The sequence below is a fragment of the Diceros bicornis genome, chromosome 25 (genome assembly GCF_020826845.1).
Source record: "Diceros bicornis minor isolate mBicDic1 chromosome 25, mDicBic1.mat.cur, whole genome shotgun sequence".
Lineage (NCBI taxonomy): Eukaryota > Metazoa > Chordata > Mammalia > Perissodactyla > Rhinocerotidae > Diceros > Diceros bicornis.
Window position 1 is genome coordinate 26,398,485 of NC_080764.1, and position 22,643 is coordinate 26,421,127.

Sequence of the window (22,643 nt, forward strand, 5' to 3'; positions counted from 1 at the left end):
CTACTTACAGTGTTGTGTTGAAGAAAGAAGTTGCTGGATGGCATAGTAGGGAGCGCACTTGATTGCATTTTCCCTTGTCCCCGTCAATAGCAGATTTCCTGTTCCTTTAAGTTACGCTTTCTCCTGCCTTGGCACCATTGTGCAGACATGTGGTGGTTGAGCGTTTACAAACGGAAAAGCTGTCTTAGACCAAAAAAGCACTCTGTTTCAGTCCTTTAAGTTAAAATTCCTATGTAGCTGGTAATTTGACTTGTGTCTTTGACCTTCAATGAAGTGTGTGTGTGTGTGTTTATGTATGCTTTTCTAATCGACCTCCTTAACAGAACACTTAATTGAGCCACAGTGGACCATTTTGCGCCCACCCCAGCTTCTGGGATTCCAAGCTTCCAAACCTTCTTACTGCTGGATTAGTTTGTATGTCTCTCAAATATACCAGGAGTGGTTTAAAAAAAGGATTAAAAAAACTTTTTTAAGAGAAAAAAGCAAAAACTTAAGAGACAGAGCACAATTTGCCTTCTTATAGGCTAATTTTTGAGAAATGCTTGAAATGTACCTTGTATTACTATGTGCAATCATGTTTTTCACATTTCAGAAGCTTTCCTTCCTAATGGAATAAAAGGGAAATAGATGTTTTGAAAGGTTTTATGTCACAATTTTGAACTATTTGACTCCTTAAAAATAAGAACTAGTTGAGAAGCACAAAAGGAAAGTAATCCGTATTGATGTCTGGAGATTTGAAAGGGAATTTACTTACTTTTAAATATGAATTGGCATAGTCTATAACACTTGTCAACACTAATTCGAGCGTGTGGTATGTGTCTTGATTTCTGTTTTTAGGTCCCGATCCCCTGCTACTTGATTGCTTTAGTCGTTGGAGCTTTAGAAAGCAGGTGAGCTTTTGAACAAATTTGGGAGTTTATGGAAGATTAAACCTTAGGCATCTTGAACCTTCATCAGGATTCATTGGTAGACCATTTGTGCGTTTCTCAAGATATCAAGCTGACAGCTCTAGAAAAATTCAAATCTAATTATAAAATGTAAGCAAACAAATTAATTTTAAATTAAAAAATCTTTACCCATCCCCCCTTAGATTGTCCAAGTACTATAGAATGAGCATGCTCCTACCTTAGTTAGAGGTCTGGATTCTAATATGAGTTGGAACAAGTCACTGCTCATAACCTCCATTTCCTCATCCTTAAATTATCATATCTCTCTTTCCTACCTCATAGGGTGGTTATGTGAAACAAAAGAGAGGAAATATTGTAAAGCACTTGGAAGCCTATAAATATTACAGAAACATAAGATATTTTATTAAAATTTTACCAATAGCTAGAGTACCCATCCTTTGTAATTTTTTGGTTGTTCTTATTTCTAAACAACTGAAAATTAGGAATGTCTGTGGAAGTCTCATGCTTTAAATTGCGAGGAATGTGGACGTGATAGAGAAGCCAGGCAAACACAGACTCCGGTTCCCTCCTTGGGCAGCTCACCTCTCTGAGTTTCATATTCTTCCCCTAAAAACTAGAGATAATAATATGTACTTCAAAGGACTTTTGTGAGGATTAACAGACCTAACATATTGAAAGCTCCTGGCCTATGGGAGGCACTCAGTAAATGATAATTATAATGATTGTCACAGCAGCTGATGGTTATAAGGTCTTATTGTGTGCCAACTCCAATGCATTATCCCGTTGAATCCTGACAACTCTGTGGAGTAGATAGGATTATTTTTTCCCAATTTACCAATCAAGCAACTGATGCTCGATGAGTTTTAATAACTAGCTCAGAGTCACACAGCTAGGAAATGTCAGAGCCAGGACCCAAATCTAGGCCACCTGACTTTCGGACCCACGCAGCATAGACCTGCACTGTCAAGGGCAGCAGCCACGAGCCACGTGAGGCTTGAGACGCACTGTAAGTCTAAACCATACACAAGACTTCGCGTGAAAAAGAGAATGAAATATTTAATTCATAATTTCTATTTTGATGACATGTTGAAATGATAGTATTTTAGATATGTTGGGTTAAACAAAATACGTTAGAATTAATTTCATCTGCTTCATTTTGCTTTTCTTTTTAATGTGGCTACTACACCATTTAAAATTACATATGTGGCTTGCACTTGTGGCTCTCATTAAATTTATGCTGGGCAGCACTGGCTACCGTTTCTGCTGTGTGTGGTTCACAAACCAGCAGCTTTGGCATCACCAGGGAGTTGGTTAGAAATGCAAATTCTCAGGCACTATCCCAGACCTACTAACTCAAAATCTGTATTTGAACAAGCTCCACAGATAATTTGTATGCACATTAAAGTTTGAGAAGCACTGCTCTCATGTCTACTGCCTCTCTGGGGCAGGATCCCGAGGCAAGCCTTGTTGTTTCGGGTTTGATGTGACATAAAATTTTTAAGATGAAATTTATATGAAAAAATATTTTTGAATTCCAGCCCTATATAAGTCATATATAGTTCTACTTGTTTCTTCTTTTTTTTATTGTGATAAGAAGACCACAAAATTTACCCTCTTAACCCTTTTTAAATAGACAGTTCCATAATTAGTAGGTTAAGTATATTCCCACTGTTGTCAAACAGATCTCCAGACTTTTTCATCTTGCAAAATGGAAACTCTATACCCTTTAAATAACAACTCCCATTTCTCCCTCCCTCCAGCCCCTGGTAACCACCATTCTACTTTCTGTATCTATGAATTTGATACTTTAGATACCTCATAAGTGGAATTAGAGTATTTGTCCTTTTGTAACTGGCTTATTTCACTTAGCATAATGTCCTCAAGTTTCATCCATGTTGTAGCATGTGACAGGATTTCCCTCTTTTTCTATTTGTTTTTCTTTCTATTTGTTGAACACTCATATTAAGAGTGTTCAACCTTTAAGTGCATAACAAAGCTTACATCCACCCCTGTTCTGGAATACTCTCTTACTGAGCCATGACTGGGTTTCTACAGTTGTGAGATTACGGGAGGAAACTAGATCCCCAAAGGTCTTACCAGAGCCAGTAAGCTCACCTTTGGGGGAACTTTATGTCTCAGTTTTTGTCTGGCCCAGACTGAGCCCCTTTATAGAGTTGCATATTTATTGCTGCATATACAAAAGCAGGTTTGTATCTCAGAGAAGCCGTTTAACCTCACCTCCGCCCCATAAGCACATGGTAAATCACACTCCTTCTGTAAGGATTTGTATGCAATACTTTAAACCTTGCCTAGAACCAGGTGAGTAATTGGTCTTGAATTTCATTTTTATTAAGCTTTTTAATTTTGCAGACAAATTGGCCCAAGAACATTGGTATGGTCTGAGAAAGAGCAGGTGGAAAAGTCTGCTTACGAATTTTCTGAGGTTGGTCATTTAGTTACCCTTTTTAATAACTGTGGTAGACAATGGATTTAGGATTTTGAGTATGAAATGTGATGGTTTTAAGTAATGCGGTAAAAGAATTAAATATATCTTATTTTATGTGAATTTGCAGTTGATACATTTTAAGCATCATTAACTTGTAGCCTTCATAGAAAGCAATATGGACTTTTAAGAAATTTATTATGGTAATGATTAAGACATACAAATATATATGCATTAATTTTCCAGACTGAATCTATGCTTAAAATTGCCGAAGATCTGGGAGGCCCGTACGTATGGGGGCAGTATGACCTGTTGGTCCTGCCGCCATCTTTCCCCTATGGCGGCATGGAAAATCCTTGCCTCACTTTCGTAACTCCTACTCTGCTGGTAAGTGTAAATAGTCCTTCATTTGAAATTGAGTTCTTCTCAAACTTAAACCTAGATATGAAGAAACTTAGAGTCCTAATAATATTTTTTAAAAAGTCTTTTCTCTTATTTATATAACTCTTGTTTCTGATTTTATTGCTTATTGTGGTTATTACCATCATCTCATTTTTCAAAAGAAAATAATTTGGCCATTTGGGAGAAAAGAATATTATGTTCAAGGTGTTTTGGGATGTTGGAGGAGGGAGAGCTGTGTAATAACAATTTATTGATGAATTACGTATACAGACAAAGAAACTATACCATTTACACTTGGCCTATAGGTACCGGTAAAAAACAACAACTCAGTTTACCATGTATAGGAAAGGATTAGGCCTCCAGTATACAGCTAATATTTTATATGCCTTTGTAAGCCACTTTAAATCCTTCCTAGAACCAAGTGAGTAATGGATTAGCAACTAAATAAATAAAACAAAACACACCACAGGAGACATAGGACACTAAAATCTTTTCTTAAATATACTGTGGGTAGTAAGGAGAGAATGAAGGTGCATGAGGGTAAATAAGAGCGGATATAAAAAAATGAAAGTAGGAGAAATGTTTCCCAGAAGTTAATTAGATACAAGTATACTGCCCTCCTGGTATTGGAAAAATTCCCGAGATTAGAGAGAGAAAGAATTATGCTGTGTTTTAGTTCTGCATTTTTTGTTTTATTTTCTCAATACGTGTCACTTTTGAACTCTGTGGAGTGCCATAGCAGAAATACTATGGACCATTAATGCCAGAATACTACATCTTGACGTAGGCGGTCTTTCAGATATAGTCTGTAACTTGATGACTGAAATACTAATGTAATTTTCTTCTTTTTTAGGCCGGTGACAAGTCACTCTCCAATGTAAGTTAAATTTATTATCATGCTCTTACCCTCAAGAAGTATTAAGTCAACTGATTTTAAAATATCCATTGTGTTGTTATGTTGAACGTATGGTTATAAAAGATAGCTTGGGGATTCTTGTTGCAAGACATTGTTACATTAACAACTAGATTTAACAGATTTAAGAACATTTTATGGTTTGATCTCTTCATATGTTGTGAAATATTTTTTAATAGAGTCATGTATCCATCTAATTTAATATCTTATAAATAATTTTTTTGTTTCTAATTTTTTTAACTATGCTATACTTTTGTTGTTGTTGGCTAAATTATGACTTTTTTGCTGAACTAACTCCCTGAATATCTTAGCTAATGTTAAAAAAAAAATTGAACACCGTGGAATTGAGAGAACCAGATTGCTTGCATAGTGAGTTTCTTTAGATTAGGGTAATCAGTTACTACTAATCACTTCCACTGTTTTCTGTAGGTTATTGCACACGAAATATCTCATAGTTGGACAGGAAATCTAGTGACCAACAAAACTTGGGATCACTTTTGGTAAGATTTTTTTATTATTATTATTTCTTTATTGTTTCTTGTTATTGATTAATTTCTTTTCTTGCTTACCACCACTCTGAATTGTTTTGTGTATATATATCTTGTTTTTCTTTGTTATCGTCTCTTTGGTAAACAGAGATTTAAAAAAAAATTCTGTAATACTTGTCATGTTAGGTAGAGTAGAGGTAATCAGTTTATGCTTCTTATGTAGTTCCTGGTATGGTCACATTTGAATACATGGGCACATAAAACCAGAACCATGGCTTAATTTTCCCTGTTGTCACCTGCTGGGCTGGGCTCCCATTGTCCTGAATTGAACGCAGAGAATCCACATAGGCAATTTGCTTAGACTGTGGTATTTAGGCTATACAATTGCTTTACTCTGTAGAAAAGCCAAAAAGAAAATATCCTGTTAATTAAAATGCCGTTTCCTCTCAGCTGTGTCACTGTTTTTATTTATTTATTTTTAAAAAATTTTTTTCAGGTTAAATGAAGGACATACTGTGTACTTGGAACGCCACATTTGTGGACGATTGTTTGGTGAAAAGTTCAGACATTTTCATGCTCTGGGAGGATGGGGAGAGCTACAGAATTCGGTAAATGAGTCATACTTTTAAAGGCATTCATCCAAAGTTGTATAGGTGTTCAAAAATTTAGTTTTTAAAGCATCATTACTAAGTAGCAACAATAAACTCGTTTTTACAGGTGTGGAAAATCAGGCAGATGCTGGTATAATGTTCTATTGATACATATTAGTCATTATCCTGTATAAGGTCTTGTTCAGGAGCAGTGGGACCTCATTGGGTCTTTGCAATTAATATAGTCGGTTACTCTGTTTGAATTTTATTTGGTATGTTTCTGTCATCTTTAAGTGCTCTCTCCTGAAAGCTAAATTTGCTGACTAGGTATTGAAACATTTTTCTAGTCTTTAATAAGAACAAAGCCTATTATTGGGCAAGAAATAACGTGGAACATTACACAAGTAGCCATTCCATTAATGGACTTCCAAAAATTGATGCTAACATATCCTACAATTTCCAGTCTCTAAGTTTAAGTTCTAGACTCCTCTAAAGGTATGCCACTGAGTAAAGTAATAATTCCTTATTAGCTTGTTTGTGTGGTAGTAACCAGTCTTCATATTTGAACATTCACCTAATTTTGTCTTGCAGATAAAGACTTTTGGGGATACACATCCTTTCACCAAACTTGTGGTTGATCTGACGAATGTAGACCCTGACGTAGCGTATTCTTCAGTTCCCTATGAGAAGGGCTTTGCTTTACTCTTTCACCTTGAACAGCTTCTTGGAGGACCAGGCAAGTCATTGCCATTTTCTGATTTTTTTTTTTTTTTTTTTGAGGGCAGTGGGAAGAATAAGGAAGAATTTTTAACTGTTGTTTTTGCCCCCATTTTATTCTTCAAGTTCATGCTGTATGTAGCAGTTGAAATCTGTATCATTTTCTAATGTTATTTCTCTACTTAAAACTTTGAATAACTGCTGAGTTCTCAATTGTGCCGCTTGATTTAAAAAACACTCATCAGTATTTTAAAAATTAGGAAAATAGTAGGTAGTCATTGACTGACTTTGAAGGCCCTCCCTCAGTTGCACTGATTCTACCTTTCTTATTTTCCTCCTTTCTACTCGTACTAGGGTCATTGCTTTTACAGCTTGTGTTGTGTATTCCTTTTCTGTGTCTTCATTGTCTCGTCCCCCAGAAATCCTGCAATTAGGATTTCTCATCTGCCTTCCACCAAATTACATATATTCTTTAAGGCCCAACTTAAGTCTCACCTCCCTTTTTGAACATTCTTTCACTCTTAAAGCCCTCATTGGTTTCCCTCATCTCTGAATGTTCTTTGTTTTCTGTGGTTAATAGTATAATGCTAAGCACCAAAATATATGTTAAATAATTACCTTTCTGTTAATTGGCTTTTTTTTTCTTTTCTTCTTCTTTTTTTTTTTTAAACTCTTAGAGGTTTTCCTAGGATTCTTAAAAGCTTATGTTGAGAAATTTTCCTACAAGAGCATAACCACTGATGACTGGAAGGAGTTCCTATATTCCCACTTTAAAGATAAGGTTGGATTTTAAAAAGCTTTCTTATTTTTCATGCCCAATATATCTTTATTTAATGGCTATTTTGTTAGGCTGATTGGAATTACTTAATAGTGGTACTGGTTTAGAATTTAAGACTCAATCTTTCATTGTATTTTTTCCTATTTAAATTATTTCCTGTGATCTCAACAAGGGGAACTAATGTGTAGAATTTTCCTATTTCAGAGAGATCTGCAATATTATGTTTCAGAAATTTTTTGTATATACTTAATTTTCCTATTTTAATTATTTAACAAAACACTGTTAATATAACTGTGTTTTAGAAAAGAGACCTAGAAATTATCTTGACATGTCAGTATAGACAAAATTACAGATTTGAGGACCTAAAAGTCTGTTTTAGATGTTTTTCAATAGAAAAGATTGTTCTATAGCAAACTGGGTGTTCTTACTGTTCACAGGTTGATATTCTCAATCAAGTTGATTGGAATGCCTGGCTCTACTCTCCTGGACTGCCCCCTGTAAAACCCAAGTAAGTACTTAACCTGTTCATGGTCTCCTTCTCATTCTCCTAAATCCTTTCAGCTCCTCTGAAAGGGTTTTATGTCTTCTTTAAGCTATTACTAGTTAGTGGTGAGAGAAGAGTTCTTAGGTGTTTAAACCTTAACCCTGAGGTCAAATGAATAATTTCCATGATATTATAAATATAAATTAGTTCAATTCATTGAAAGCAATTATTGAGTACCTCCTTTCTGCACAAGGATGGTGACAGATACAGAGAAGAGTAAGATATTGCCCCTTCCTTCAAAACTTTTACAATAAGAAAAAATAACTTGTATAAATATTATGTTAATCATTACAACAGTGTTATAAGTTATCATCCTCATTTCCAGAGGAGGCAAACTAGGCTTAGCTAGGTACAGTGTCTTGCCTAAGGTTGCACAGTAAGTAAGTAGAAGAGTTGAGATTCAAACCCTGGTAGTCTGAACCCCTCCAATATACTGCCTTTTAAACTAAACGCCTTCCTCAAATCAGGGACCTGAACCCTAGTCTTCCAAGAGTCATGTGAGGATGCTAGCTACCGCATATTCTAGCCAGGAACATGCTGTTCCCTCCACCTGGAATACTCTTTACCTACTGAACTCCTATCTCAGCTCAAGAACCACTTTCTCATGGAAGCATTCCTTGACCTGTCTAACCAGGTCAAGTCTCCCATTTAGGGTTTTGTGGTGCTGTGTTTCGCCTTTTCGTAGCTGTTGCCACTGTAGTAATTTTCATTTATTTGTGTAATTATTAAAGTCTTTCTCCTTCACTACATTGAAGCACTGTGAGAGCAGGGCTCATATCTGGTTTTGCTCATTACTTTTCTTAGGACCTTGCCATAAATAAGGGTTGCTTCCTCTCCCTGGGCTAATCCTTACTTAGTTCTTTTCATTACAATGAGAAGGAAGTTTTGGGGCACCAAGAAACAGACCAAAGATTTTTTCCTGTCCTGTGTTCCTTATGAAATCAGTGCTAAGTAATGTTCTAGTTGAAGGTGATTAACTGCCTGAGCAATAAGGGACCTCTGATCCCACTTGGTCTTGAGGGCAAACACAGCCTGACTACTTCCTGAAGATAAACTGGCAGCTGATTCAAAGGAGGTCACAGCTTTGACCCCTTTATTATCTCCCCTGGGGCACAAACTCTCTTGAAGCAGGTTCAAGGGTTACTTCTAATCAAAACTTACTTCATTTAGGCCCTAAGGGGCAGGTACCCCTCTGTTCTCTAATAGAAACATTTCACAGCAAGCGAGCTTGATGTATGGACAAAGAGGGCAATGTTTTGTAAGAATTTTGCACACATTACATGTTCTCTTCCATTGTTGTAAAACATATGATTTGTTTTCTAGGGTAAGAACACACAAATCTTAGTGTGATTTGCTTTGCTTAATGGTCAAAGGTTGTTATTTCCACTTTATTCTGAAAAGAGAGGAATGAAATCATCACGTGCATTTGGAGTCTCCCAAGGGTCTCCTGTGACGCCATTAGTTCCCCAGCGCCTAGAATAGCGCCTGTCACACATAGGTGCCTGCAGATTTGTTGGATGTTTGGATGGTTGGAACAAGACAGTGCAAAATCCACGAGAGCAAGGGCTTTGTGTTGGTTATCATGTTGTCCTGAGTGCCTAGAACTGCTCCTGCCACACAGTAAACACCTAACATGTTCAACTGCATCCCAGCCCCTTCAGCATATACTCCTGAAGCATATGACGGTCTTTGCTGAGATGTTCTGGCATTCTCTCCAGAGGATAATCAGGTGTTTCTTTAATTTAGTATCCACATGGATTTCGAAGATCTTAGGTGACACCAGTAATATTTAAGTCAGGTAGAAGATTTCCTATTTCCATCACTCTGGAGTTCTTTATCTTTATTTAAAAAGAACTTTGAAATTTAAGTATGTTCTGTAACTTCAAAATTGCCTTTATGCAAAAGCATGTGCATTTTTAAGAAATTTAATCTCTAATATTTTTTCATCTTGCAGTTATGATATGACTCTGACGAATGCTTGTATTGCCTTAAGTCAAAGATGGATCACTGTGAGTAGTAATATGTGATTTTTGACTCCTTTTTGAACTGTACTGTACAAATATGTCTCTACTTATAAAGGTGGTGGTGGGGGTACTTTACTCATGAACTCATGCATCCGGAAAGGCTATTCGCAAGTCAAGTTTGTCCAAAATGATATTATACCAGCCCCCAAGGTGTAAAGTTAAGTTTGAGAGGGAAAACAAACAGATATTGATGATATTAGTTCTGATTTTCTTAATTCTTTTCACCTCTTAAAAAAAGTGTGCAAAAAATTTGCATTTTCCCTGTCTTGTTTTCTTCATAAATCATTTATAAGATATTACTTCAATTATAGCCCTTACACGTACCAGGTAAATCTAAAATGATCTGGGGTGGCCCCTAATGCCAACTGTTAGTGAGGGAAGGATTGAGGCCCTTTTGCTCTGTCAGTATTATTGTTTGCGTCTATGAAACTTCCTGAAGAGGAGCTTCTTCATTTATTCACTGAAATATAACCTTAGAGAGACCAGAGTGAGGATGTGCCGTGGATAATACTTCAATGGAAAATAACGAAAAATTTAGGAATAATCATTGTAGGGGAGGAAAAATAATTTTCCCTCTACCCTTCTGAGTTCTAAGCTGAGACCCTTATTATGAAGACAAATTAACTAGAGAAAAACAAACGGAAGTTTATTAACATGTATACCTCATGTATACATGGGAGATCCCCGGGGGAAAATGAGTAACTCAGGTAGCTTTAGAATTCAGGGTTAAACACCATCTTAATAGGGAAAGAGGAGGGAGGAATGTAGGCTTTTTAGGGGAGAGTAAATGATTTTTCAGAAAGATGAGTGGGCCCTTAGAAGGGTAGATGGGAGGTATGATAGTTTGTGACCAAGTTTGTGACAAAGTTTGTCTGGGTGACGTTTAGTTTCCTCCCCTGTGATAAGAGTCAGTCTTCCCTGGTTGATGAAACTCCCAGGGAGGGGATTTAGGACAATTGAGCTCCTTTTGGAAGATCTGTCTTAAGGCAGATAATGGGAGTTCAGAGAAAGCCTTTCCCTGCATTTGCTGTTTTCCAAGAGCCTACAGCTCAAAATAACCAATATACCAAAGTGGCCTATTTCGGGAAGGCATATTCTGCTACCCTTCATCCTGTTATCTGCAACAAATTTAGATGTTGCCTTTTGAACCTTATTTCTAAAGTTTATTCAACCAATATTTCTTAACATGATTTTCTACATACAAAATGCTATGCCATGCACTATGAGAGAGATGGACTTGCCTTTGAAGCATCCATAGTTTAATAAAGCAATTAGATTTATACATAAATAATACTGAACAGTAAGTGATGAGCAGCATGAAAGAGATACAGATGAAGTAATAAGAGGTCAACAGAAGGAGCCATGGCCTCTACCTGGGGGTGAGGGAATTGGAATTGGCTGCAGCCTCAAGGAGAGCTTCCAAGAGAGGCCGTTTCAGCTAGGTTTGAATATGGTTTAGACATTGATGAAGTAGAGGAGGACATTCTGGGTGGGAATGACAGTGTTTAAACAAAGGTTTTTATTACAAGCAGCAACAAAACATGGAGCACGCGTGGAGAGGTGAGTTCGATCTGGTTGGAGCTTAGAGCCTATTCTGGTTCCTCGCTCAACCCTCCCCCTCCCTTCTGACCTTGGGCTGGAGCCACACTGACCTATTCGCAGTTCCATTAAGGTAGTGTTATTCCATGCCTTCCTGCCTTTTACAATGCTGCCCTCTCTGTGTCCTCCCACCCCTCCCTTCTCTCCCCCCACCCAGGCTAGGTAAGGCTCTGCCTCCTCATCTCTCAGAGTCCCTTAAACAGCCCTCTCACACCACTTCTGGCTTTTCAGATGGGGTAAAGTACTCTTCAGGTTGGAACCAATCAGTTAAGCAGTTCAGTTAACCAGTCAGTTAATTGAAAAGTTGGTTAAAGCAAGATGTCATAAAAACTGATCATAAGTGATTTTAACTTAAAACATAAATTCCTCAAACTTTTACTGTAAGGCCAAGGCTATATGTCAGCTGCATAAACTACATTCATAACACACCTGTGATTTCCAGTTTTAGTTTCTTTAAAGTGGAAACAGAATTTAAATACACTTACAAAGTAATCTGTAGATCCTTCTAGATTTTTCCTATTGTTATCCCAATCTTTTACAAGGATCTTGTCTACAAATTCTATAGCAACATTTTTTCTATGGTAATTTTTAAGTTAATGTTCACTTAGTTTTTCCAAAGTGATAAACTTAATGTTTATAGAAATTTCCTCTTCTTTTGGTCCTTCTCTTTCACCAATTCCTATTATATAACAAGATTTCATAATTATAAGCACAACTGACATAAACACATTTGGAAACAGTTACAGCTGGCTTGGTCAGCACATAAATCAGCAGGTGGGAGCAGAAAAGCACAGGAAGTGGAGGGTGGCCTATCACTGAGTACGCAGCATGCTCTGGGCATCGGTCAGTTCATTTTACAGTGGGAGTGGAGAGGATTGGTTAATCTGACGAGCGTGGTTTTTGTTTTTGTTGTTGTTGTTGTTGTTTTTTTGGTGGGGAAGATTCACCCTGAGCTAATATCTGTGCCAATCTTCCTCTATTTTGTATGTGGGTGGTGGCCTCAGCATGGCTGACAAGTGGTGTCAGTCGCTCTGGGGATCCGGACCCGTGAACCCTGAGCCCCCAAAGGGGAGCGCGCTGAACTTAACCACTACACCAGGGGGCCAGCCCTCTGACAAGTGTTTTTAACTTTTACTGTATTTGTTTACTCCTTTGTTTCTTTCACCAGGCTCTAATCTCTTTGAGAGCAGGAATTGTTTTTATTCACCTCTATATCTGCAGGGCCATCCAAATTTATTCACTGTAGGATAAATACATGAATTAGTAGAAGGAAAACAAGGTTGGAAAGATAAATTAGCTGTCTGTCATGGAGGAACTTACATGTCAGGCTAAAGAATTTAAAACAATCTATAGGCAGCAGTGGATCCTTAAAGTTTTCTGAATTGCAAACGAAATGATCAGAGTTGTGTATTAGGACTTGTTAATCAGGCAGTGTAATATATAGGATCAGTTAAGGTGGAAAAGTTAGTCAGTAAGAAGGCCAGCCAGGGGGGCCGGCCCCGCAGCGTAGCGGTTAAGTGCGCGTGCTCCGCTACTGGCTGCCCGGGTTCGGATCCCAGGCGCGCACCGATGCACCGCTTGTTGGGCCATGCTGTGGCGGCATCCCACATAAAGTAGAAGAAGATGGGCCTGGATGTTAGCTCAGGGCCAGTCTTCCTCAGCAAAAAGAGGAGGATTGGCATGGATGTTAGCTCAGGGCTGATCTTCCTCACAAAAAAAAAAAAAAAAGGCCAGCCAGGAAGGTATCAATAATAGTTCACATAAGAAGGCTTGAGGGGTTTGAAGTAGAACAGTGCAGAAGGAAATATTAATGGATTTGAAAGAGATTTTTGAAGTTTAATTTTATAACTAGTTAAGAACTTGAAAACTGATTAAATGTGGAGGATAAGAAAAAAAGAGTATAATATATAAAGAACTCATGCATCTCAACAACAAAAAAACTACCAACCCCATTAAAAAATGGGCAAAAGACCTGAACAGACATTTCTCCAAAGAAGATATACAGATGGCCAACAGACACATGAAAAGATGTTCAAAATCACTAACTATCAGGGAAATGCAAATCAAAACTATAATGAGATATCACCTCATGCCCGTCAGAATGGCTATAATTAACAAGACAGGAAACAACATGTGTTGGAGAGGATGTGGAGAGAAGGGAACCCTCATACACTGCTGGTGGGAGTGCAAACTGGTGCAGCCACTATGAAAAACAGTATGGAGATTCCTCAAAAAATCAAGGATAGAACTACCATATGATCCAGCTATTCCACTGTTGGGTATTTACCCAAAGAACTTGAAAACACCAATTTGTAAAGGTACATGCACCCCTGTGTTCATTGCAGCATTATTCACAATAGCCAAGACTTGGAAGCAACCTAAGTGCCCATCAAGGGACGAATGGATAAAGAAGCTGTGGTATATATACACAATGGAATACTACTCAGCCATAAGAAACGATGAAATCCAGCCATTTGTGACAACATGGATGGACATTGAGGGTATAATGCAAAGTGAAATAAGTCAGAGGGAGAAGGTCAAATACCGTATGATTTCCTTCATTAAGTAGTAGATAATAACAACAATAAACTAACACATAGGAACAGAGATTGGATTGGTGGTTACCAGAGGGGAAGGGGGGAGGGAGGAGGGTGAAAGGGATAATTCGGTACATGTGTGTGGTGATGGGTTGTAATTAGTATTTTGGTGGTGAACATGATGTAATCTATGCAGAAATAGAAGTACTATGATGTACACCTGAAACTTTTACAATGTTATAAACCAATGTTACTGCAATAAACAAAAAATTAAAAAAAAAAAGAAAAAGAAAAAAGAGTAGAAAGCTCTGGGTATTGGGAGAACCCGCTTAGAGCAAGAAGAAGGAAGAAAAACCAAAAACCGAATCAGGAATAACACAAATCAGGAACATGAACAAGAAACCAAGGGAAAAGATACTCTAATTTAACATAAAATAACATCTTTTTGGAGAGTCTCCTAACATCATAACAAAGTTAGATCATTACTAATTTTTTAGATCTAAGTTCAAGATTTTTTTTTTTTTTTGAAAAAAAATAAAAAATCCAAGCCGCTACCTATGAGAGAAGTAGGCTGGTCGTGCCAATAAGTACCTCCACTGTCAGTACTTGGCCCTCCTCATCTCATCCTCCTCTCTACCCTCCTTGCCCTCCCATCAAGGTCACCATGACCTTGAATTGTGGTTTATCATTCCCTTGCTTTTTATGTTTTTACCACTTACAAATATATCCTTAATAGTTTACATTTGCACATTTTTGAGCACAGAATGAGATCTGTAAGTTCTGATATTAAGGTGAGGTTCTAAAGAGGGAAGAAGTTTTGATATTAAGGGAACTTTTGAAGGGGGAGGAAGATGTAAAATAATATGTTTTTTTCAAGGATATATGTGCATACATTAAATTTTCTGGAAGGATGTACAAAGAGCAATATCGGTTACTGAGGAATGGGACTTGGCGACAAGGAGCAAAAGCAAAGGAATTTTTCATTCGGTTCTATTTGATTTTTTTTTAACATTTGCATATATTTATCTTAACATTTAAAGAAACTCTAGTTTAAAAGAATTTAAAACTAGTTTAAAAAGATTTTAAAATACTTATTTTGATAAGATTTATTTCATATTTTTAATCGTATCCTTAAAGATTTTTTGGCAATGAATCCTAAATTGAAAAGTACAGACCCACTTTTCTTTTTCATAGATGATTTCCAAGATTAAGTGGGGAAAATAAAATGTGTGGGCATGAAGGGAGACATCAGTTTGTGGCATATCAGTTCAGTAGTGTGATATTTAAAAGAATATGCAGTTTGATCCTTTACCCAAATTTTTGAATTGGCCTATAAATGAGTTGACATGTTTTTCATAATGTTTCTTTACTTTGGAAATGTATATATCGTGAGTGGTACAAAGGATGTCAAAAGTTTCCTCCACTCTTACTATTAATAGTCTAATTTTTCTTGAGTAATACAGATTTTAGGAGTCATCAGCTCTTTAAGTTATAGTGAGGCAATCTCAGAATTATTAAAGTAGCTAAGGCTTAAATTTATTTTTTACAATCTTTTTTTAGGCCAAAGAAGATGATTTAAATTCATTCAACTCAGCCGACTTGAAAGATCTCTCTTCTCATCAGTTGAATGAATTTTTAGCACAGATGCTCCAAAGAGTAAGTACCAGCTCAGAACATTAGAAATTAAAATGGGCATAAAGGCACAACATTTATGTCAAACCTAACTTGGAAAAAAATATTAATGTGGAAACTAATGGAAAAAAATGATTTTTAAAATTCATTCATTTAAAAACATTTGTTGAATGCCTACTGTGTTTAGTATTGTGCTGAATATAAAAATATGTAAGAAAGAAATATGCCATGCCCTCAAAAAGTTTATAATCTAGTAGGAAAGGTCACACATGCAAAATTTAGCAATAAAAGGAGGGATATTTTAGGTATCATTTGAGAAAAACTTAATTAGTGAAGAAAGACCCCCTTCCAACTGGTGTAATCAAGGAAGGATTTTGGAGGAGTGGGCTTGGTCCAAGTAGAGCAGTGTTAGTGGGGAGGTAGAAGGTCCAGTCCAGGGGGGAACAGCAGATGACGGAGTGTGCCCAGTGTTGCAGGGGTAAGTCATAGCTCTGGGTAAAGAAGTTAATGAAGATAACACTAGAAAGGCTGGTAGGATCAGATATGATGAGTCTTGAATGCTAAGATAAGAATTTTATGTTTTATTCTAGTCAGTAGGAAAGGATTTAACATTTAACAGGAGAGTCATTTGATCAAATGGTGGATTATGAAGACAAATCTACTGGTAACGTGAAGGCTGGATTGATGTGAGGAACACGGGTGGTGAAGTTGGTTGGAGACTCGCAGGAGTATAAGACATGAGGGAGGGAGCTGGTGGGAAAGGAAAGAACAGGACAGATGAGAGGGAGATTACACGGGATGAAAGCATGGGTTTTATGACTGACTGGATTTGAAGGTTAACAGGAATATCTGTTTGGACAGATTTTAAGGTTTCAAATCCAGGTAACTAAAAGAATATGTGAAACTGCAAGGAGACACTCCATTGTGAGAGGGAGATAATGACTGGGTCTTTACTACTACATTACAGGGAAGTCTTAGGTCCAAGGACCCTGAGAGGGATGGAGAAGACTTTGAACAGAATTTCCTATGGAATTGATGCAAAATGAATAGGATTTTAAGGCAAAAAGGGCCTTAGAGAATCAGTTTTTAGTGCATCAGGTCATCACGGTTTCACAAATTTCTGTAGCACTGCCATGTGGCCAAGGACCAAGAAGAGAGAAAACGTGATGGGATGACTGGGGAATAGGCAGGCAAACGGGGGGGAAGTGAGGGAGCCTAGGAGGTGACCTGAACCAGCTGACTGCCAGTGTGGACATGGAGTTTAGTCGAGACTAAACAATTTGGGAAGGGTCTGGCAGTCAACGAGAACAGAGACGGTTAGTGAGTGTGGGGTGAGAGTTTTGTAAGATGAGGTGGGGGCTACTGAGGAGAATTACCTCAACCTGCACTCCGTGGGCACCTCAGACTCTCTACTTGTCCAAACTGAGCTCTTTTTCCTTCACCCAAACGTGTTCTCCTTTTAGTGTAAGTTAAGATAGGTACAGGAGGTTTATGAACCCTCTGAAATTACATATAGAAGTTTGTGTATATATGGTAAATACATTTTTTTCCCCTAAGGAAAGAGTCCATATTATTCATCAGATTCTGAAAGGAATCTGTAATATAAAAGTTTAAAAACTACTATTTTGTAGGGATATAGATAATTTAAAAGAGATTTTAAAGGAAATATACAAAGATAAAGCTAGGAGGAATCAGTGAGGAAAAAATTAAGAAACTGTGATTTAATCTGGAGAATGGAATAAATTTAAGATATGTAAGGTATAAGGAAGAACTTGAAAGATTCTAGAAAGGGTCTGAAGGTTAATATTTATAGATACCAAAAAGTCTGATGAGAGTAATTCTCATTTAATTCTCTATGTACCTCGCAAATTAAATTATCCCTTTGCTCCTCGTAGAACATCCTGATCCAGAATAAGTTGCACAACATTTATTTTAGTGTGCATTTGTTTCTTTTATTTTGATCTAACTTATTTCTATATTATAAAATATTTAGGACTTTAATCTGGCTAAGAATTTCTCTCCAGCTCCTTTCTTCCCAGGAATCCTGTTGAAATGATACATCATATTTCTTTATTTTGCTCTTAGGCACCTCTTCCATTGGGGCACATAAAGCGAATGCAAGAGGTGTACAACTTCAATGCCATTAACAATTCTGAAATACGATTCAGGTACATCATTTTAACTTGTCTCTGTGGAAGAAAGTAGAAAACTAGCTTAAAATGGTGGAGAAAGGGAAAGCCGTGGATGAGACCTCCATGAGTCTTGAGAAATCCTTGTCAAATTTACTGCATCAATATAAATAATGATAGCGGGCTTTAAGGAATAGTTGCAATATCCGTAAGATGATATTAATCTTTTTGTTAGAATTTGTTCTAAGCTTCTCTTGCCTTTAAAAAAAAATCAGAATTAAGAATCCAGTGGTAAATAGGCATTCTTCTACAACTAGCCAAATCAACTCTGAAATGGGAATAGTTAGAAATCTTTGATTCTGTTATACAGTTAATCTTTCTTAATTCATATTTATAGCGTAAGGCTTAAACTAAAGTTTAATTCCTTCAGAAATTGCATTTATAAGTTACACAAGCACCTATGTAACTCAAATCTTTTAAAACGTATGATCTGTTTTAAGAACAAACTCCTCTTCCTTCTTTCGTCCAATTACATTGTCTATATAAGGATTTGAGATTCTCAGAATAAAGACATAATATAAAGTGGTGGACAACGTAACTATAATGGGATTATTCATTATTATGAAAGTAATTTTCAGATATACCTATCATTTCCTGCCCCTTTCCTATCCCATGCCCCCTAAAAATCCTCCTTTCAGATGGTTACGGCTCTGCATTCAATCGAAATGGGAGGAAGCAATTCCTTTGGCTCTAAAAATGGCGACTGAACAAGGAAGAATGAAGTTTACACGACCCTTATTCAAGTAAGAACCAAATCAGACTGTGCTTTGAATTTATATAAAGAATGGGGAAGAAAAATCTTAAACAAATGTTTGTGTTGTTGCTAAAATACTTTGTAAAATACAATCTAAAAACAATAAATATTTTTAAATTTGTTAAAGATTATAGATATAATTTTGGAATAGGAATGAACACTTCTAAATATTTAAAATTTGAGATAATGTCATTAGTTTTTTTTAGAAGCGTTATATATGGATTACTTATTACGGGTCACAGAGGGTTAGACACTGGTGAAAGGAAATAAATCGAAGACAATCCTATATACACAGAAAGATCTTTAAAGGCAAGTAGAAGATCATTGGTGAGTGGGCATGGACAGGAAAAAAGAGTCAGAAATTAAATGCAAGAAGAAATGAGCACCTAAAGCAAAACCTTTTTGATTCAAATGTTGCAGCAAGGTGGAAGAAGAGGTTGCTTGATGCATAATAAGAGAATGCTTGGTACAAGGAGCAGAAGGTGTATCTTGGCTGCAAGATACAATTTAAGAATATCTCAGTGAAGTTATTTTGACTATGGATTTGGCAGGCAATCGGAAAAAAATATAACCACGACATAAATAACCATGATTAATCTGTTTGCTTTTCATTTACTTTACAAGTGTAATAAAATTTGCCAAAACAAGTCATTATCCATCTTTCTTTTTTTTTTTTGCAGGGACCTTGCTGCCTTTGACAAATCCCATGATCAAGCCATCCATACCTACCAAGAGCACAAAGCAAGTATGCACCCCGTGACTGCCATGCTGGTGGGAAAAGACTTAAAAGTGGATTAAGGACCTGCCTATTGCTGACTCCAGACATTTCTCTTTTTTAAATTGAATTCATAAAGAAATATAAAACTTCAGCTCATATTGTAACTAAAAATGTCTGCTTAGTTTGGCCTTTTTATTGTTTCATCAGTGATTTTCATAAATAAAGCTGAGCTACCTTCCCCCCCTACCCCACCCCCTGCCCAGTGCCATGTTCTTTGTAAGGTAAATTTTAGCCAAGTTTAATCTTTTGATTTATAAATGTAAAATTTTTAATTAGTTTCATATTTATTTTCTCAGTATGATCGCAAAAATGTCAACATGTTATTTACCTGTAAAGTAAATTTTAGCCAAGTTTAATCTTTTGATTTATAAATGTAAAATTTTTAATTAGCTTCATATTCATTTTCTCAGTATGATCACAAAAATGTCAACATGTTACTTACCTGATATTTTAAGTTCTATAATTTGAGTCTGTTGCACACCAAAAATTCAGCATGATTAGGGTTTTGCTTTCTAAGTAACCTTAAACATGAGCACACGTTGGATTTGCTCACCACCCACGTGGTAGACATAGGATGAACCCCTTTACCAAAATATATCAACTCTAGTGGGAGCACTCTGCTCCCACGCCTGGATCCATCTGCTGATCCTCTGACTTGTCCTGCTGTCCTGTCCATCAGGTCACGTGGCCACCCTGAATGTACTTCCCATCCATCCCTCAGGTATTCTCCTGATGGTCTGTTCAACCCGCCTCATCTCTTTCTTTAGTGGTCAGCAAACATCCTCACCCACATAGAGCATACAGCACACAGAAAGACATACTGAAAACAATACAACAGCTTGAACCAAGTAAGAGAGGAACAGCACCCCTGTGTAATATAGTGAGTGTCATATGGTGCCCCAGGGTACCTTGGCACACAGTTTGGGAAACACAGTAGTATTGGTTAAGATTCTTTGACTGTAAGCAACAGCAACCCAAATGACTAGAAGTCTGAAAGGGAAAAGGAGGATTATTTTAGGGATACAGAGTAGGGGGAGGTAATCAGAACCTGCGGACAGAGAGAAGGGGACTGACACCCGGGACTGCAGAGCCATCAATACTCTTGTCTCTCATTTCCGCTTCTCTAGTCCACACTAGATCCTGGCTGCCCTCCAGCTTTACTGTTGCAAATAGTTCTTGCCACACGGAGAGACTATCTCACTTCCTAATTCCCAGAAGTGAGACTCTGACCCAGCTTGGGCCCACCCCTGGCCAAATAAACTTGAGCAAAGAGGAACAGTATAAATGTAGGTGGGTGTGTCATCATTAAATACCCCCAAAAAGTGCTAATGCAGTGACAACAGTCTTAAAATCGATGGGCGTGGACACCGAAAAAGTGGGGCAGATATCAAAGCAACAGGTTGCTGTCCACGTCTGTAATCCTGAGACTTCTCCCTTGCTCTCACCCTCCCTAGCAGTTCTCCTTTTGGACACGTTGTCTACGCTGCGGTATGCCGAGTATCTGCTCTGTTTCTCAAGGCTCCGCTCTCACTTGTCTTCCGTGCCAGGAATACGAGAGGACAGAGTTCAGCTCAAATCCCCGGTATATAATCATGCTCTAGGTGATTAGACTTTAGCAACTCCATGGACCCAAATGATGCTTTTCAAGGCTTCTCCTGCCCTGTAAGCTTACCCCCCACTCTAAGCTAATGGCATTTTTCAGTTATCACTGATTGGTGATACTGAAAGTGAACTGGGGCAAGAGAGGCTTGGAGGGCGGTGTTGAAGGGTGCTTGAGGAAAGTAGAGGGCGCTGAAGACAAACATCTGTACAGATTTACTGGGGCCAGCTCAGTGGAGGCTACCTCTGTTCACTTCGGCTAATAAGCATATATTGAGTGTCTTTGTGCCAGGCTGGCTATACACATAAAATCCTGGGTGAACAAAGGTAAGTAATTTCTATATAATGCTAAAGAAGAGGTTTGCAAAAGCAACCTGGAGAAGGGCCACTTAACCCAACCTAAGGGTTTAGGGAATGCTTCCTGAAGAAGAGAAGGCCTAAATCGAGTCTTAAGGAATAAGAAATATCTAGCCAAGCAAAGAAAGTTGGAAATATGTTCCAGGTGGAGAAAGAATATGATAAGTAAAGGTATAGACTTACTTATGGGTTCTTTAGGTCATAAATTTGGATAAAGCCACTGGCAACAGCTTGTTTCTGCTCCACAGTGTGTAGGGCTGAACTTGGAATCCTCAAATGGCTGGATGTGACTCAAATTGCCGAGAGCTGGCTAGAGGCTTCACCCCTCGAGTGTCTGATGTCTGGCCTGGGATTACTCAAAAACTGGAGCCAGCTGAGACTGGGAACTGGGGTACCCAAGTAGTTTGGGTTTTCTCACAGCGCAGTGGGTAGTTGGACTTCTTATCAGTCTTCTTTATAAGTCTGCATCCATCACCAAAGAGTAAGTACCATGAAGGCAGAGAATGTGTCTTCCTTCATCCTCAGCACCTAGCATAGTGCTTGCAATGTAACAGGCATTCAAGAAATATTTGTTGGATGAGTGAACGGCAGAGGGCAGGAAGTTAAGGTGCTTCACAGCTAAGGGCCTCAGTTTTCTGAGATGTAGGAGGTAAGGTCTTTCTCTGAGAATGAGAAGAGGTGGATATTGAGAAGGTCCTTAAGGGGTGGAGTGAATGTTTTGGAAACTCTGAGGGAGACGGGCAAGTAGAAGGCGGTGCCATGATCTACACCATCACAGGACCTTCCGTGGCAGAGCCTCCCGCCTGGCTGAGCACAGATGCGGTGTCTTGTGATGACCCACGGACCAGGTTTTACTCTGAGCAGAGGCACAGGCTTAGGGTCATAAAGGAATTTCAAAGTGCTGAAGAAAGTGGTCCGGGTGAGCAACTAAGGGACCTGCTTCCTAGGAAAGGAAGGAAGGAAGCAGGTGGAAGTGGAGAGAAGAAGGAACTGACCAGAGGTCAGGTCCAAGGGCAAGGATGACTGAAGTAAGGGGAGAATTGAAGGCTAGAAGGTTGTAGTCAGAGGGTAGGGTTTTGGAACTTAAGATTTTTTTATGTCTATCGAATTCAGGGGATGACAAATTCCAGGGTGCGGTCAGGATGTGTGTGGCTGAAGTGCAAGTTTCAATGATGCTCAAGGAGGGGTAGCTTTCTGTTTGTTCGCTTCGGGGAAAGCTGTCAGAGAAAGAGATTCTGGGTGTGGCTGTGTTCCATGAGCAACTGTATCTCTATTCCCACTAGAAGTCTGTTTTAGTGGAAACAGACTTTTCAGGATTTTTCTATTGCAATAATCAAATCTAGAAACTGGCTTACACTAAAATGCTGCTTAGTTAAACTAGTGCCCACATT

The 22,643-nt window shown here is 37.9% G+C and overlaps 1 protein-coding gene across 2 annotated transcripts in view; it reads left to right on the top strand.

Moving 5' to 3' along the window:
- Positions 1-19,479, top strand: part of LTA4H (leukotriene A4 hydrolase) — a 32,200-nt gene extending 12,721 nt beyond the window's left edge. Inside the window, exons 6-19 of one of the 2 annotated variants that reach the window (XM_058568613.1) lie at positions 838-890; positions 3,279-3,351; positions 3,598-3,738; positions 4,607-4,630; positions 5,096-5,166; positions 5,651-5,762; positions 6,336-6,480; positions 7,139-7,242; positions 7,677-7,747; positions 9,738-9,792; positions 15,504-15,599; positions 17,661-17,743; positions 18,403-18,507; positions 19,199-19,479. In XM_058568613.1, coding sequence (XP_058424596.1) covers positions 838-890; positions 3,279-3,351; positions 3,598-3,738; positions 4,607-4,630; positions 5,096-5,166; positions 5,651-5,762; positions 6,336-6,480; positions 7,139-7,242; positions 7,677-7,747; positions 9,738-9,792; positions 15,504-15,599; positions 17,661-17,743; positions 18,403-18,507; positions 19,199-19,316 — 1,251 coding nt within the window. In that variant the 3' untranslated portion in view covers positions 19,317-19,479. Of the gene's footprint in view, positions 1-837; positions 891-3,278; positions 3,352-3,597; positions 3,739-4,606; positions 4,631-5,095; positions 5,167-5,650; positions 5,763-6,335; positions 6,481-7,138; positions 7,243-7,676; positions 7,748-9,737; positions 9,793-15,503; positions 15,600-17,660; positions 17,744-18,402; positions 18,508-19,198 lie in introns of those variants that run through there. The other variant, XM_058568614.1, reaches the window with a different exon arrangement.
- Positions 19,480-22,643: the final 3,164 nt, after the last annotated feature.